The 18,896-nt window shown below is 37.2% G+C and overlaps 1 protein-coding gene across 2 annotated transcripts in view; it reads right to left on the reverse strand.

The window, feature by feature from the left end:
* Positions 1 to 3,920: 3,920 nt before the first annotated feature.
* Positions 3,921 to 18,896, reverse strand: part of LOC127621257 (metal transporter CNNM4) — a 43,228-nt gene continuing 28,252 nt past the window's right edge. The window contains exons 5-8 of one of the 2 annotated variants that reach the window (XM_052094782.1): positions 18,394 to 18,490; positions 15,242 to 15,304; positions 8,854 to 9,029; positions 3,921 to 5,812 (exon numbers count right to left, since the gene is read on the reverse strand). In XM_052094782.1, coding sequence (XP_051950742.1) covers positions 5,573 to 5,812; positions 8,854 to 9,029; positions 15,242 to 15,304; positions 18,394 to 18,490 — 576 coding nt within the window. In that variant the 3' untranslated portion in view covers positions 3,921 to 5,572. The remainder of the gene's footprint in view (positions 5,813 to 8,853; positions 9,030 to 15,241; positions 15,305 to 18,393; positions 18,491 to 18,896) is intronic. The other variant, XM_052094774.1, reaches the window with a different exon arrangement.

Consider the following 18,896-nt stretch of genomic DNA (forward strand, 5'->3'; position numbering starts at 1 on the left):
CCATTGTCCCCTCACTTGTGAACAATACCCCGAGGTACTTGAACTCCTTCCCTTGGGGCAATACCTCCTTCCCTATCTGGAGTACGCACTCCATCGGTTTCCACACTGTATGGTGTCTATGTGTGAAAGTCAGCGTGATTACTGAGGCGTAGCACTCATTAGTGCCAGTCGGTGTCTGATTTCTTTCAAATTTCTCACAGACGTCTAGGGCCAGGACTCAAACAAGCCCACTGAGATTTGTGCCGATCGGCCTCCGTTAACCTTGTCTAATAGGTGATCAAACTTCATTGGTGGCCATTTTTTTTTTTTTTTTTTTTAGATACGCCAATGTCCTCACAGACAGTCATGGAACCTTGGACAAAGACACTGCATGCTGATTTTCAACTCAATCAGACTAACGGTTGCATAGTTACAGCCAATTTAATGTTTTTTTGTGTGTTATAGCGCCACCATGTGGCAAAACCGTGCCAACGAGCAATACTACTACCATCTGACCAAGTTTCAAGTCTCTAGGCCTTATGGTTTGCTCTGCCCGATCAGTTATATGGCGGAACAATAATAATACAAATCTTAACCATTACAATAGGGTTTCAGCGCTAAAGCTGCGCTCACACTGCCAGCTACTTTGTCGCTGCATGTCGCCAGTGGCTGGCGGTTAGGTCGCTAGTGTTGTGTATGGAGAGACTAAACAGCGCTGTTTCTTTACAATTAATATTATTATTAAAATATTAGGATCACGTGAGCTCTACCATCTTCTCTCATATTGCCTGTCGCTCTTGAAAGTCGCTCTTTTGCATTAAACATTTCTCAACATTGTCGCGTTGCTGGATACGGCCACATCCGGTCGCCAACGGTCGCCATTGCTCGTGTTGCCAGAAGTCGCCAGCTCTCATTGAAAATGAATGGTATGAGGTCGTTTTGTCGCTGCGTGTCGCTGGCAGTGTGAACTCCAAGCGCTTGAACCCCTAATAAGACCAACAGAGGCAAGTAGCGTATATGGCTTGTTTTATGGTTTTTATACATATGTCCTTATATTTATGGGGTTTGTATGGCAGAATATATGATAATGTAATAAATATATAAAAATGTTAGTAAATGGACTTCAACTTCCATAAACCCATAGAGTAGTGATCTTGTGTTAAACATTTTGACACACAAAGTGAATCATTCACGTGACTGGAAAGAGAGTGAGGCTTTTTCGTTGATCACGTGTTTCTCTGAAAGTGATACACGGAGCTTCATGTTAAATTTCGCTGCGAACTCGATACACGCTTTGAATCTTCATCTTCAGTGTCATATGTAACATCACAGCAGACAACTAAACAAAATAGCATGTAATTTACTAGAGGTTGACAAAATGTTAATGGTTGCAGTCTATTATTTTTTTATTTTAAAAACATCTGTTTTAATGAATGATTCACTCATAGAGACTTCACCCATTTTATTACTGGTTGATTTGGTGTTTTTGAACAAATCTCTTCAACGAATAATTCAATGACAAATACATTTAGATTTCGCATTGTTTGTAAATTCTTGTGTCTATGAACTAAATTCAGTAATGTTCAGTTTATGGTAATTGTTTCCATTGTTATATGTATGGCCTATAATTAAAATAATAAGGACCAAATTGTGTTGGCTAGACGACTGGCTCTGAGCATCTCCAAAATGGCAAGTTTTGGAGATAACCGGTGAACCGGCGACAGGATCATGAGCGCCCAAGGCTCATTTATATGCGTGGGGAGCGAAGGCTAGCCCGTCTGGTCTGATCCCACAGAAGAGCTACTGTAGCACAAATTGCTGAAAAACGTATTGCTGGCCATGACAGCCTGCTGCGTATGGGGCTGTATAATCGCAGACCCATCAGAGTGCCCAAGCTGACCCCTGTCCACTGCCTAAAGCGCCTACAATGGGCACATGCTGCCATCTCTTCCCCAGGTAAACGACTCACCCGGCTATCCACATTGATCTAAAAGAAAACATGATTTATCAGACTAGGCCACCTTCTTCCATTGCTCCATGGTCCAGTTCTGACGCTCATGTGCCCATTGTAGGCGCTTTAGGAAGTGGACAGGGGTCAGCTTGGGCACTCTGATGGGTCTGCAACTATACAGCCCCATACGCAATAGATCAAGTACATAATCTTATTTATTGGAGAATTAAGGGAGTAGACCTGCGGGTGGTTTTAATGCAGAAAATCTGAACGCTTTAACACAATACTTTTATTTTGCTGTTACACAGCGGAGTCAGAGGGAAGCTGTGGTGTTTCGCTGGTGAAATTACAAATAAAAAAAGACATTACAGTCAGAAATCTAAATAGCCTTACAAAGTGCAAATAACAACTACTGTATTTGGTACTATTAGGTATGCAAGAGGAGTCTTACTCCTATGATAGGATTTAACTGGCCTTTTGTTACACACCAGCAGGTTTTGAGGTTATTACAAAATACCACATTACTGATGATGAATACAAGAATATTTAGCATATTACACTAATTTAATAAATGATTTAATAGCCAAACTCAGATAATCTAAAAGGACCCCTTCCAAACCACAAAATAACTTGGAAAAGTACATTATAAAATGAATCAAGAGGTTGATACACACACACACACACACACAGACCAAAAAAAAAAAAACGCTTTTGAAAAATAATTAAATAATAATAATAATAATAAAAAGATTTTGTGCAAGTTCACAATTTGTGACTGATTAAAGGACAAGAAATGATTAAAAGCTTGACCGAAAGGGGAGTAACTTACTGAATACCTCACACAGTACAGCTGTCCACCTGAACAGTCAATAATAGAAATACACAATTCTTGTGCCCCCTTTTTATCATACTCATATTGAAGAGATGCTACAGTTTAAAAGAGGCTTACATGTGATCAACATGTCTCTTCTTAAGACACTTGTCTTTTTTTAATTGAACATTTTTGGTATGAAAGCAAAAGAGGTCTACATTGGGGGGAAAAAAGGCAAAGAAGAAACAAAACAATTATGATGTCACTTCCTGAACATGCCAACTTTAGGCATTTAGGCAACTAAATGAGTCTGTACCATTAAGAGCTACCTGACAAAAAACATCTCACTAGCATGAACAACAATTCAACCTGCTTATAAAACACAGCAATTTTAAGAACTCACTAAAACAAGGGGAAAAATATTATTAAAAAAATAAACAACTTAACTTTTATGCTAAATAAATACAGCAAATAGATATATCTTTTGGTTCGATTGCCTCTGGTCCAATGGGAGCAACAGATACAGTTTGAGACCACTATTACACAAACGTTTTTTGAAGAAAAGTGACTAGTTTTACAAACAGTTGTACTACGACGACTAATGCTTGTTCTCTTTGGAGAAAAAAGGCAATGCATTAAAGGGATAGTTCACCCAAAAATTGTAATTCTTTCATCATTTACTCACCCTCATGTCGTCCCAGATGTATATTACTTTTTTCATCTGCAGAACACAAACAAAGATTTTTGAAAGAATATCTCAGCTCTGTAGGTCCATACAATGCAAGTGAATGGTGACCAGACCTTTTGAAGCTCCAAAAATCACATAAAGGCCACATAAAAGTAATCCATAAGACTCCAGTGGTTAAATATAAATCTTTAGAAGCGACATGACCGGTATGGGCAAGAAACAGATCAACATTTATGTCCTTTTTTACCATTAAACTCCACTTTCAAAATGTGAAGACTATAAAAATAAAAATGGAGATATATTGTAAAAGAAATAAGGACTTAAATATTGATCTGTTTCTCACCCACACCTATCATATCTCTTTGGAAGACATTGATTTAACCACTATGGATTACTTGTATGTGATTTCTGGAGCTTCAAAGTTTTGGTCACCATTCACTTGCATTGTATGGACCTACAGAGCTGAGATATTCTTTCAAAAATCTTCGTTTGCGTTCTGCAGAAGAAGAAAATATTCAAACATGAATTTTGGGATGGCATGAGGGTGTGTAAATGAGAAGAACATTTTCATTTTTGGGTGAACTATCCCTTTAACTTACATAAGACTTGATGCAGTTTTACACAAACACTGAATCATGACCAATTTCCACAGACACCCAGCAGAAATATCTGATGTAAAAATGACATGTGGATGACACGTGTATGCGTCATATGAAATGCAGTGTATTTTAATATTTCAGTATTTGGTGCATTTAACAACAGCATGCTTCACGTATATTTTGATCACTTGTCACGTGTTCACATAAATGAACCGCGAATTGTCAAAGGACTAACACACAGTTTGTATGTGAAGCTCAGTGTCTCCCTGAGTTTTATCTTTCTTGGGCTGCAATGGTAAAATCTGATTCATGCATTGTCATATATACAAACACACACTCACTTGCGTAAATATCCCTGTCACAAACTCCCTTTCAGATCTTTCACTCCCATACACACACACTTGTGATATAATTTGGTACAAAGTAGCTGCACTGCAAAAAAATCTGTTTCTTAATTAGTATTTTTGTCTTGATTTCCAGTAAAAAAATAAAAATAAAATATCAAAACATCCCTAAAGGGATTGTTCACTCAGAAATGACAATTAAGTCCCCATTTATTCATCCTAATGACTCTCTTTCTTTCGCTTTCCAAAAGGAGATGTTAGACAGAATGTTCAGAACTGACAACATCAGTCCCAATTCACTTACAACTTTTTTTCCATACAATGCATAATGAACAGTGACTGAGGCTGTCAGTCCTGAACATTCTGCCTAGAATATAACTACTGGTGTTCCACAGAAGAAAGAAAGTGAAACGGGTTTGGAACATCATGAGGATGAGTAAATGGTGACGGATTTTTGGGGTGGCCCATCCCTTTAAAACAAGAAAAAAAAATAGTAGTAAAAGTAGAACAGTTTCAGGCAACACGACTTGATTTCATAGAATACAGTATGTCCTGAATTACGTTTATTTTTCTTACCGCTTCTCAATTAAACGCATCTTGTTCTAAGGCGGTTTCGATATTCTTTTTCTCAGAAAAACAATACAAAACATACAGGTTAAGAAACTGATTTGCAGTGTATGGACATCAAAATGAAATTTAAAAAAGGCATCCACAGTTTCCCTCTTTCACAATGACTTTCAGCAAATTTCTATGAGCGATCTCGATAGAAAGATGACGAAATAAACATTTTCATATATATAAATGTCTCTATTCGCACAGTCTATAAAATGCCTCAAAAACAGTCTCTGTTTGAAACAGGGGCCCTTATCCGTTCAGGTACACTTTGGCTTTTCTGTGCTTTCGTCTTGCACGATTTATTACACAAGGTCTTCATCAGCTGACTTGTCAAACTATTGCTCCTTATAGCCCCCAGTCATTTACCACAGTCTCTGAATCAAGTTGCTGACAGCTATTTTTTCTAGCGTTAAAAGGGGTCTGATTTTACAAGTATATTTTAATCAATGTCTGAAAAAGTGCTTAACATCCTGTAAGTGTATGGGATCTCAATACGTCCATTTGTCAAGTGGTTGATTGTGTATGCCAGTGAGAAACCATGTGCTTACCGATGTAAGTGTGTGTTTATGATTTTGTCTAAGTGTATCAGATGGCACTCTCGTTATGTGTGTTGTGGTTAGCCTGGCGTGCAGGCAGGCAGTTTTGCTCATTGAGGAGTGAGGTCATCTCATCAGGGGCTTCTGTAAGATTGAACATGTTTTCTAATGAGAGAAGGGGGGCTGAAGATGTACTGTTTTCCATACACATGCGTCCGCTGTCGGGAGAATGCGGCGAGCTGTCCAACCTTGAGGCCACGAGACCTTTTTGATACTGAGAGCGTGTGATCTGAGAAAGAGAGCAAATTGTTAGTCATAAGCGGTGTTGGGAAAGATACTCTGAAACTTTATTTTCACAGCTGATTAAATTTAATTTACAAGCTGCTCATAATTTAAAGGGATAGTTCACCCAAAAATGAGTTCAACATTTACCCTCACAGAGCCTCAAACTCTCATGACTTTCTTCAAAACTTCAAAGCTCCAAAAAGGACTTAAAAGCAGCATAAACGTAATCTATATGATTCAAGTGGTTTAAATCCATGTCTTCTGAAGTGATTAGATCGATTTAATTCTATGATTCTGTGAATTCGTCAAACATGAGGAAGCGTGAATGAGCTTCTCTCAATGAATGCACCAAGGAGACTGAGGATGTCAACATTTATGTGTGGAAAAGGACTTCAATTTTGGTCTGTTTCTCACTAAAAGCAATTGTATTTCTTCAGAAGTCATGGATTAAACAGAGTCTGATGGTCCAATTAACTTATATTGTATGGACAAAACACATCATACAACCTTAAAAATATCTTTGTTTGTGATCCACAGAAGATATGAAGTCATGCCATTGAGGTGGCATAATGGTGAGTAAATGATGGAAGAATTATTATTTTTGGGTGAACTATTCCTTTAAATTAGTCAAGCTATCTTTTTGAAAAAGAAGTTTGCTACTCAAGTTACTATAAAAAGTTAACTAAATTGAAGCTACTTAAATGGGCAATATCTTTTTATATATTTAACCAAGTGATTATATAATTTGTAATTCATACAGAGCATAAACAAATGAGGGTTTTGGGTGAATGAACACTCACAATTACAGTATTAAACTTGAACAGATAAGCACAACAACTATAACTAGAAAAATCTGGAAAACACGTCAAAAAATGTTAAAAAAAAGTGATTAACAGCAGCATCTACATTTTTGTATTAAAAATGAGACATAAAATGCAGTGCAGGGGCTCAATCTGTGAAAATTATATATATATATATATATATATATATATATATATATATATTTTTTTTTTTAAATCATTTAATTTACAGTACATGAACTGTCTGAACGAACAGGCTCAATAGAATGAGTCAGAGACTTTCCAATGCAATTTGAGAGGAGGACAACATTCTTATGGCACATCGCACACTAGTTTGAAAACTCCGTTTTCAGTTGCAGTATTCAGTAATGTTTTAGTGTGGATAAGAGGCATAAAAGTAGTGAAAAAATATTAGCATAGACATGGCCTTGGACACTGCAGTTTTATTACTGTGTCAGTTTATTGTGTAATATGTATTGTGCTGTGTGCACAACACAATTTGACAAAATAAACATGAGATGTAGCGTTATGTCGTGCTACGCTGCTACTCACTGGAAAAGAATAAGCTTGATACTGTAAAATATATACTTTTGGCAACATCTGAGCGTCTATCACGCAATAGAAAAATGTAGGTATGTTAAAGGGGTCATGTCATGAGGAATCAAATTTTCCTTGATATATTGAAATATAAGAGGACATTCTACAATAAAAACATACTGTAAATTTCAGAACTCAAAACGTAATCCCCAAAGCAAGAAAAGCATTTATTGAAATCAAGCAGCAAAAACGCCTCATTCTCTACTTACGCATCATTTCGGGGCCCATTAATTAATGAAAAAAAACAACAAACACATCAACACCTACTTGACATCATTGCAATAGTGGTCTTGCCCACTATTGCTTCAGATCATAAAATGAGAGCGAGCAGCACAGACAGGCCTAGTGTGGCCTAACTATTCCTGATCACCAAAAGGGCACCCGATCTTGATTATTTTTGTAAATAAACATGCACTAGACAAACGTCTTTGACTGTTGTCATGTATCTGGCACTTATTTTAAAAGATGCGGTGTCAAGTTACAACTCTGAAGAAAAGACGTGATTCAGCTGCTGCCTCTTGCTGTTTTGAGCACAAAACAGTTCAACAAGACTGTTCAACAAATTGTTCTTTTGCCCATCTGCGCTATTTTTAATGGTTGGTGTATGGGAACATGCACTACATGAACGTCTTTGACTGTTTTGATGCCTTTACAGTGATGTGATACTGTATGTGTGTGCTTCTATTTACTGTTCTTTGGACTATGTATGTGTGTTTTTTTCACCTCATATCAGCATGTATTGCTTGTGAATCAGACATAATACGATTCAAGTTTTGCAAAGGAACTGTTATTGAAGGATGGTTCAGTTAAAACACTTGGAACCGATCGCAAAACTGTTAGTAAATAGTTTCATTCAAAATATTTCAAATGTCATGACTGTTTGATAGTTTATGGTGCCGAGTGTTAACAGTTGTGCTTGAGATGAACAGTATAATATATTCGGATGCAATGTGTTAGATGTGCATCATGTGTAAACCATGACATTTTGTTTTATAATATTGTGAAGCATTTTATTCTGATGAGTTTCGCTGTATGTATATGGCAGTATTTGAGGGGCTGCACGATGTTAGCCAGTCAGAACAGTGGGTGTTTATGACAAAGTTTTAAGGAGGCGCTTAGGCCAAAACCGAGTGTTTCAGACAGAGGGCCTGAGACAGGGTGGAAAATAATTATATATTACTAAATTCTGACTTTTGGTGCAAAAAAATCACTTTACTAACATTATCAGTGGACCTCAGGGAGGATTATAAAATAAATGTATATGACCCTTTTAAGGCCAAAGTATACTTTGGTTGTTCATGTGCCGTTACATCTCACACACACACACACAGAGTGTGTGACGTAAATTTACGTCCGTGCGGACAGTCTGCGTGCAGTCCAGTTTTTCTAGGCATGCACACCTGTGCGCATTGTCTGCATACATGTCTGGATTGACTGCACTAAAGAGTATTACAAAGCAGTCATAGCATGTGCCATACCCGTTAATTAACTATTCTTTGAAAAGCTAAAAACGCACATGGAAAAACAAAGTATTTTAGCCTTTAGTAGTTTTGCTACTTTCAGTAAGATATTCGTCAACACTGGTCATTTTACAAAATGAATGCGAAATGAATACATAAAACATGCAACTCTTGATTTATATCCTTACCTTAACAATCTGTAGGTCCACGAGAGCTCGGACATTGAAGTCTGGTGTGTACTGCAGCGAGGGGTTGCTGCTGAGCTGTGTATTGCTGCCACTTATGGAATGAGGTTCAGGGCGATCCGTGTAGCTCAGAGACGCAGATCGGTTCAGTCCGCTAATATGAGAGGGTGAACGGAATTCTGAAACACATGCATGGAAAGTCGGACAACTATTAGAAAGCAACACACAAGCAGTCACACCAAACACAGCATCAATGATGTCTCCAAACAAAGAGGTGAAATAGAGCATAATGATAACCGGATAGTTAGGGAACTTCAAAACTCTTCAATAAACAGTTATAAGCCTTGAACCAAACCAATCAGCTCCAAGATGCATCATGGCATTTGATTTGAGGCAAAAACATATTCGGAAAAAGACAAAAGGTACGGTGTACACATGAGGGACTGAAGGTCACCATGTTCATGGATTAACATGTTTGGTTGGTCCTGGAACAACATCCTGGTCAAACAAACATTGTTCTAACTTTATTCTTACACCTAAACCTAATCCTAACCATAACCTACCCCTATAATCAGAGGAAAGTAATAGCAGGGGTTTTTCCTGCATAGAGTTACGAGACGGCCGCCTCTGTCAAATTTCATGCCGCATCCGACTGTGGACTCAGGCACTCACGTGCACAGATTAGACCCCAAGTGGTGCTCAAGCAGCTGCCCTCTTTCATTAGATAAGTGCCCTTTTTGCAAGTAATTTCTTATTTTTTTATTTATATTTTAGTTTTTATTTAAATTTGGCCCTTGGCATCAATTCTCAATTAAACGTGTGCCAGACATCTGCCTTTAAGTTGTAATTCTGCGAGACCCTCCCCCTCTTTGACATTCTCTGTCACAGCCTAATAGTTAGTTAACGCACACAAAACGAGCACCCTGAGGAGCAACATCGAAGTCTACCTGACCAGCCTTCATTTGTGACAGCCAGATAAGGATAATATTTGTCCTAAATTTTGACATTGTTTGTCACTGTTGTGAAACCACAATAAAAAGAATCTCCATAGTGCCAGCAGAACTTAGGCAATAGCCCTCTATTAAGCAAGCTAATCAGGCATTGGCTCAAAATAGTGTCGTGCAGAGTCAGAAATGCCCCCAAAATTCAATATTTGAATTGCTCCTGTTTGAGTTTGTGTTTTATATTGATAACATAACATGGTCACCGGAGGCCCGGCACGATCACGTGACTTTGTTCCTGATAACAGCCTAAGAGTAAGTCATACAGATAAGAGTAAGACATCATTCGAAACTATAAAGTGTTTACTTTTATTTGTGTACACTCGCAATAACAAAATGTGGTGATTTGGTAAAATAAAGAAATCATACAGGATGCGGTTTCTGCCACCTCGGTCTCCGTGAACTTCTGTCTGGAGCGCGTCACGAAAATGAACCGAAACTCAGTGTATACTTGCCTCGCAGACATGAGAAATATGTCTATGGAAAGCTTGAATTGTCTACTTTTAAATTAAACAATTTCAATAAAATACAAATATTCTCCGATTGTCTAATCTATATGAAACCAACATACAATCTTTCCCGTTTGAGCTCATCATCGTTTTTGGAAGAAGTCACGCTGTGAATTTACCTCAGAAGAAGAGGTACTGTAGGACCATCAGTTGTTGCAGTTATAAACAGTAGTCTGACCTCGGGTGTGGTCCCTGAAATTTTTAAACATGCAGTGGTTCAACCTCTGATTAAAAAACCTGCTCTGGATCCGTCAGTTCTTGCTAATTTCAGGCCTATTTCCAAATTGCCTTTCCTTTCAAAAATCCTGGAGAAGATTGTGCACAGTCAATTATTGGTCTTTTTGGAAGAACATAATATACTAGAGGTTTTCCAGTCCGGCTTTAAAACCTTGCACAGCACCGAAACCGCTCTTTTAAGAGTTTTTAATTATATCTTTTTAGCGACTGACTCTGGCGACTGTGTTATCCTTGTGCTTTTGGATCTAACTGCTGCATTTGACACAGTGGATCATGAGATATTGATTTCACATTTAAGGAAGTGGGTGGGCATCAGTGGCATGGCACTGGAGTGGTTTAGGTCATATTTAGCGGATCAAACTTTTTGTGTCAGCATAGGTGAATCTGTATCCTCCTCTGCTCCTCTCATGTGTGGGGTCCCACAGGGCTCAGTCCTCGGCCCTCTACTTTTCTCTTTGTATTTGCTTCCACTTGGTTCCATACTTAGAAAGAACGGCATTTAATTCCACTGTTATGCAGATTGACAGTCAGATTTATGTACCTCTTAAAAAGAAAAATGATAACTCTGTTGGACAACTACTCAATTGTCTCGACGACATAAAGGCCTGGATGGCTCTGAACTTTTTAAATTTTAATGATAAAAAAACAGAAGTGATGGTTTTTGGAGGCACCACTGGGACCCCGCCTGTAGATCTGGGCTCCTTGGCACCCTATATTAAACCTAGCATTACAAACCTAGGAGTTAAAGTGGACCCTGAGCTTAAATTTGACAGTCAAATCAAAGCTGTTGTCAAATCAAGCTTCTTTCATTTGAGGCAGCTGGCCAAAATAAAGCCAATTCTGTCAAGACAACATTTTGAAACTGCAATCCACGCCTTTGTAACTACACGGCTGGACTATTGTAATTCGCTATATGTGGGGGTTAGTGGGTCCTCCATCACCCGTCTCCAGATGATACAAAATGCAGCAGCACGTCTTTTAACAGGCACACGTAAACAGGAGCACATTTCCCCTATTTTAGCTTCATTACATTGGCTGCCTATTCAATTTAGGATCCATTTCAAAATTCTGTTATTTGCTTTTAAATCATTAAATGGTCTAGCCCCGCCATACCTCTCTGAGCTTCTACACTCTTATAAACCTGTCCGCGCTCTCAGGTCAGATGATCAGCTGCTCCTGACTGTGCCTAAAACTAAGCGTAAGCTCAGAGGGGACCATGCCTTTGCTGTGTCTGCACCTAGACTATGGAATGATCTGCCTTTGCATGTTAAGCAGGCCTCTTTATCTGTTTTTAAAACCCTTCTTAAAACCCATCTTTTCTCTATGGCTTTTGACACCTAGTAAGATGTCGACTATTTACTTGATTGTATTTGTTACTTTGAATGTTTTTATTGTATGGTTATTAATTGTACATATGTTTATGTATATTTTTCTGTACAGCACTTTGGTCAACTTTGGTTGTTGTAAAGTGCTTAACAAATAAAGTTGGTATGGTATGGTACAGCAATTTTCTTTAAAAAATAAACCTAACATATAGGACCCAGTCTCCCGCATCTCCTTTTGTGACGTACAGGATTGAAACAAAATCAAGGTGAGTAAATGATGACAGAATCATAATTTTTTAGGTGAACTATCATTTTAAAGGAATAATAAATAGAAATAGAAAATTCCCTCATGCCATCCCAGATGTGTATAACTTTCTTCTGCTGAACATAAATGAAGATTTTTAGAAGAATATTTAGCTCTGTAATGTCCAAACAATGCAAGTCAACAGGTTCCAAAACTCTGCAGCTCTAAAAAGAACATAAAAGCAGCATAAAACGTAATCTCCAGTGGTTAAAAATGTATCGGTTTCTCATCCACACCTATCATATCGCTTAAGAAGACACGATTTAAGTTCTTTTTTTACATCTCCACTCCTAAACAGCCCTCCTAAACGCTCCTCTCTTAAGAGTTCTTCTTCTTTTGACTTCGGCGACATGCATTACGCCACATACCGGTCAGGGAAGAGAATTTATTGTGAAAAAAAGGACTTAAATATTGATTTTATTTATTTATTTTTTTCACCCACACCTATCAAATCGGTTTTGAACACATGGATTAAAACACTGGAGTCGAATGGATTACTTTTGTGCTGCTTATATATGCTTTTTGAGCTTCAAAGTTTTGGACCCTATTGACTTGTATTGTGTGGACCTACAGAGCTGAGATATTCTTCAATAAATCTTTGTATGTGTTCTGCAGAAGACTGAAAGTCATGCATATCTGGGACAGCATGAGAGTGAGTAAATAAAAAGTTTATTTTTAGTTTTCTTTTATCTGAGCTGTACAAGACTTGGTAACTTTTCATCCATTTGCCATCTGAACAAGAAAAAAGAAAAAAAGACACCTTTGGTATTTGTATTATCACCGACCAGTGAAAATGAATGGGAAAGAACAAAAAAACAGTGCAATTTGTTTTATCTGTCAATTACAATCAATAAATCAGCCACAATGGTAAACACACACAGAAATGAAGGACTGAGAAGATAACACGCTCACAATGCAGAACGAACACACACACACACACACACACACACACACACACAGGGCATCACTAAGTGGAGCTCTACAGCCATATTTTGGTCATTGTTGGGATTACAAGTCATGTATTGACATAACTATGTATTTACTTTGAGTTATAACATTTTTATGTTTGAAATAAATTATTGGTAGAAAAATGCTTATTCTTTTGTCTTCTCTTTGTAACACCATGGTCAGGTTTGATGACAAGCATAATGACATAAACTTCAAAAACGGACACTTCAAATCAATTTTAAAATGCTAAAATGTGAGTTTGATAATGTCCAAATGTAAATCCAAGTGCATTTCTTCTGATAAAATATAAAATTAGGTTACAACAAGTCATTAGACTACACAGCTAAAGCCATCTACTGGCTATTACTGGAATTACATGGTTTTCAAGTCATGTCATTTAGATTGTGTTCACTAGATGGCAGCAATCTGCCTCCAATTCATGTCACATTCTCATAAACTGCAAGGGCAAGAAAAGTTGCATACTCTAATATTTCATTGGACCATCTTTAGCTGTGATTACTGCACACATTCGTTGTGGCATTGCTTCGACAACCTTATGCAACATCATTACATTTATTTCTATCCAGACTTGGAGATCTTGTACTGAAGACGGAAGAGTCTAACCACTCCGTAAAGTCTTCTCCAGTACATCCCAAAGACTTTCAATGGGGTTATGGTCAGGACTCTGTGGTGGCCAATTAATGTGTGAAAATGATTCCTTATGCTCCCTGAACCACTTTTTACCAATCTGAACAGGATAAATCTTGGCATTGTCATCCTGGAATTTGCCCGTGCCACCAGGGAAGAAAAAAATCTATTGATGGAATAACCTGGTCATTCAGTACATTTAAGCAGTTGGCTGAGTTCATTTTTATTGCAGCATAACGTTGCTGGGCCTAGACCGGACCACAAGGAAACAACTCCAGTTTATAACACTGCCACCAGAGGCTTGTACAGTGGGCACTATGCATGACGGATGCATTACTTCATGCGCTTCTCTTCTTACCCTGACGCGCCCATCGCTTTGGAATAGGGTAAATCTGGACTCATCCTTTTTCCAATGCTCCGCAGTCCAAACTTTATACTCCCCTAGCAAATTGAAGTTGTTTTTCCATGACCACAGGATAAGTCTTCCGACATGTTTAAGACATGAAGCTACACACTGCATCATTTAGGGTTAAAATAATTGTTGCCAGCTGAAACATCTTAATTATCACTACAATAATGATCCAATCATAGGCTCTTAAGTATCTGCTTATTTAAATCCAAACTGTTTTTTTTTTTGTTGTTGTTTATTTAAATCCAAAAGTTGGGTTTTTTTTTTTTTTGGCCAGGCAGTGTATTTTCATGTTTCAACTAATAGAAGTGTAGGTTCTGACATTTTTTTTTTCTTCTTCAAAATTTGCTTATTTGTATCTGCAAATAAATGGTAACATTTAGAAAATGTACATGCAAATAAGATGAAAATAGCATAAAATCCCAAAAGAAATGCATAATTTTTTAATTCTTCAGGGAAGAAAAAATTGTAACAAAAAACAAAAGTTACACAACTTCTGGTCAAAAATGACCACGTTGTTTAAATTGTAATTTGTTTACATTTGTTTTTAGAGTTTGTGGATATTACATCGTCATGGCAAAACATGGTTATCACACTAAAATCATGCTAAAACGCATATTGTTTAGTCTTGTGTCTACACTTTTGAAATAGTTTGTATTTTAACGTTTAAGGATTGGCCCCATTCACTTCCATTGTAAGTCAAAATGAATTTTTGCTGTAATCAATATTATGTCACAAATGCATTTGACTTGTTTGAGCTTAACTTGTAGTGAACCCAGAATATTCCTTTAACTTAGTGTTACACTACTGCATCATGTTGTACTAAAATAAAACATCTACTTATAGTTCAAGATTCTATAACACTTTTAACAATCTCTTTTTTTATTAGAGGGAGCACAAAGCTGCTCCTTAAATAGCACTTGAGGGTTATTTCTTCAAAAACTATCAACGTTAGTCAAGCAGACCCTCCCCAGTCAGTAGTTAGAGTGCCCCAACATGCCGGTAGTTACCTGGGAAACGAGAGAAGAGAGAGCATCTCTTAAGAGACAGGTGACGAGGACGAGACACATTCACTGAGAAACAAAGAGAGAGAGGTGGGAACAGTAAGACATGGTTGAGGTTTTGAGGAGAGAAGGGGAAAGTACAGGTAAAGGGAAGAACACAAAAGGTAGGAGACATTCATGATCACAGATAGACAAACACCAACAGGGTCCCTTTAATAAATAAAGGGTTAGTTGACCCAAGAATGAAATTGTCATTTACTCAACCTTACATCTTACCAAACCCGTATGACTTTCTTTCTTCCGTGCAACACAAAAGCAAAATGTGTTTGCTGCACTTTTCCATACAATGAAAGTGAATGTGGAAGGACACTGTCAAGCTCCATAAAGCACAAAACAAGCACTATTAAAGTGCTACATATAACTTTGTGTCTATATCTCAAGTTTTTTTTAAGCCATTTAATGATTTTTGTGACAAACAGACCGATATTTATGTCATTATCCACTGAAAATCTTCCCCTCGCTATCATTGAATGGAAAAAGTGTGGAAATTCTTCAAAACTTCTCCTTTTGTTTCTAAAGAAAGAAACTCAGTATCTGAACAACATGAGGGTGAGTAAATTACAAAATTTAAATTGTGTGAACTATTACTTTAAATAAACTGAGAAGCTGTCATTCCCTAGACAGCCAGTAGAGGGCGATGACTTACTGCGTTTTCAGAGCCCAACGAGTAAAGATGGGTGGCCTCTAAAAGTTGAAATATCCCACATTAGATAATTATTATTATTATGAGTGGCAAAGCAGCCCATTGCTTTAAGGTTAGTCTGTTCCCATCTTTTGCTAAATCCCTTAATAATGTGATATTTACCATAGTTTAAGCATACACACACACAAAGGACCACCTACCACTGAGCTTTAAATAGACCATGCTGACCTGAAGTCACCTATACAAACCCACAGCTGTGAGGGGACAGCAACAGAATATGAAGTATATATTTGCGCATGTAGGTGAATATTAGAGGTGTTTGTTTTCCTACAGAATCCCTTTTTATGCAAATTCCACCATGCAAAAATATCTACAGTGGCCTCAAAATGTGACACTTTAAAAGTAATCGCATAAGCTAACAAAATATGAAGCCAAGTGACATCTACAAACAAATGATGCTAGACCTTTTGTCATAACTTCACTATTTGGAGCCATTTTTGCAAATAATTTTAACCAACTTGTACCAACTTAATTTGAGTAGATGAATGAAGTCAGTTCCACTCAAGTTTACACAGGTGTCCTAGAGTAACCAAAGGTGCAGTTCATTACATTAACCCTTTAAGCTCAGATGGGCCCGCAAGAAAAAAATTATTAACAAAATATTAATAATTATAATCATGACCAACACAAATTAGGTATCGTTTTAAATCTTATAAGCTGTACTTTACGTTGTATGTAGGAATTATGACCAAAATTTAACATGTGCTTTGAAATTTGCACAATTTATTAATAATTTTGCACTGCACATATTATTGTAATCGGTAAAAACATCAAACTGATCAAATAGCGATGTGTCATATGTGATTGGAAAGCTCTCAAAAGGTAGAATACAACCAACCTGTTTGATTTACTCGCAAAAATATATGGAGCAATAGCTAAGTATATGCCTTTGACATACATGCTACATGTAAACAGGTGTTGCTTATATGGCACGTTTCCACTTATAACTTCACGGATAAGAAACGGAACATAAAATATCCAATACATAATGTGCTAGCTGGCTAAAAATGCATTAGCTTTCCTTGAGCAGATGACTCCATCGGAAATGATGTAGTATGTTGTCCAGCGTCATGGAATACTAAATAAATCGTATTAGGATTCAGATCGCTGCAACCAGAGGTGGAAGTCATTCAAATACGGGAAGAGAAGATTGTTCACTCTAATTACATATGGCGCCAAAAACATGACACAGATTCAATGATGGCTGAAATGACACAGAATGGAACTGAATGAGATCTCGTAAAGAAAGAGCATACCTTTAGTCATTGTTGTATTTGCATGTGTAATTAAGTTCATATGTACAATTATTATGTTTTATTTGTTTGGATAGGCATTTGGACACTTGGATAAATATTTATTTTTAATGCTATAACTTTTGATTGTTTTGTCGTTGTTGAGCTGGGGTCGTAGCTGTGCGCCGTGCTGTGGTGAGTGAAGCGTGCGGGGGGGGGAGTGGTGAATTGGCACCTGTGCTTAACACCTGTCTTGTGTTTCAGTGAGGAGTGATTGGAGCTTTTAAGGGGAGGAAACAGACAGGGCAGTCGAGACCGAGAGAGCCCAGCTGAGAAGCTGTTTGTGTGTGTTGCTGCAGCGATTTTGGAAATTTTTGTTTGTATTAAGCTATATCATTGCGCACTGAAGCGAACGTATTGTGTGTCAATAAAAGTGACATTCCTGAGTTGAAATCACAGTCTCCCACTTCCTCATTCCTGAACCTCCAGACAGTCAAATCATATCACAATTTTATGCAGTTACAGCTGACATGATTGGAAACTAAACAAAAGCAGTTTTTTGGAGCTACCTTATTTACATCCAGCGATATCTAATTTCAAATCAGAAAAAAGTTTTTTTATGATTTTTCATCAGTTTCTTAGGCTAAGAGTCTCAGAATTTATCATAATCTATATAATTAACAAAATGTAAATATTTACTATAAAATGATACCAAACACTTGACCATCCTTGTTTGTTTGTCGATTTATAAGCCTTTAATTTTGGGTATGCAACTGAAACAGGAAATCTTTAAAAACACACTAAGAACTTAAAGGGTTAACTTCATCTTCCATCTTCTAACATTTGACAACTAGAAAGTGCCCATATATATTTTGTCTTAAATGTTAAATGAAATATGTAGCTTATAAATGTTTTTTTAAAACCAAACCTAACTTGAAAAAAAAAAAAATGAAATGTGTGCTTGTGCAAACTTAAAATAATGACAACTTGGTTTGATATTTGTTATCTAATGCAATGACATTGAAACATTATTAAGAGTGGGTCAAGTATCCAAACACGTTTTGCCTCTGTATGAAGCAGATGGGAGTTTAAGGATGAAAAGGAGATGGATTTATTTGTTTTGTTATTTTGCATGTGATGTACATTGTGTGCATTTGTCTCACCAAGTGTCGGTGCACTAAGAGCCATGGCTCCATAGAAAGAGAAGGGTCCGGTTTCAAACTTCATATTTTCATTCCCAGCCTCCACTTCCACACGGCCCTGCGCACAAAGAAAGAGGGAATGATTCTGGCTGGTTAAACACACACACACAAACACATCATTAGACAAGCATATTTCTTAACCAAACAAACCAGTCCAACTGGTGGCCCTAACAACAGTTGCATGAACTGTAGGTTTAAACATACACATCTTTCTGAAAATACACTCGATGAACTATTACATTAATATTTCACCCTGTAATTATTGAATTTGATTACATATATATATTTATATGGAGCTTGACTGTCACAATTCACAATATCTTTTTGTTGCATGGAAGAACCATTTTTCAAAATCTCAGGAAAAGAGAATTTTATTTCTGAACCATTTCTTTAAATAAAAGCATGGACAAAGACATGAGCCTTACTCCTACTTTAAACCAAAAGGTGAAATACCCCAAGACCAG

The sequence above is a fragment of the Xyrauchen texanus genome, chromosome 3 (genome assembly GCF_025860055.1).
Source record: "Xyrauchen texanus isolate HMW12.3.18 chromosome 3, RBS_HiC_50CHRs, whole genome shotgun sequence".
In the NCBI taxonomy this organism is placed as follows: domain Eukaryota; kingdom Metazoa; phylum Chordata; class Actinopteri; order Cypriniformes; family Catostomidae; genus Xyrauchen; species Xyrauchen texanus.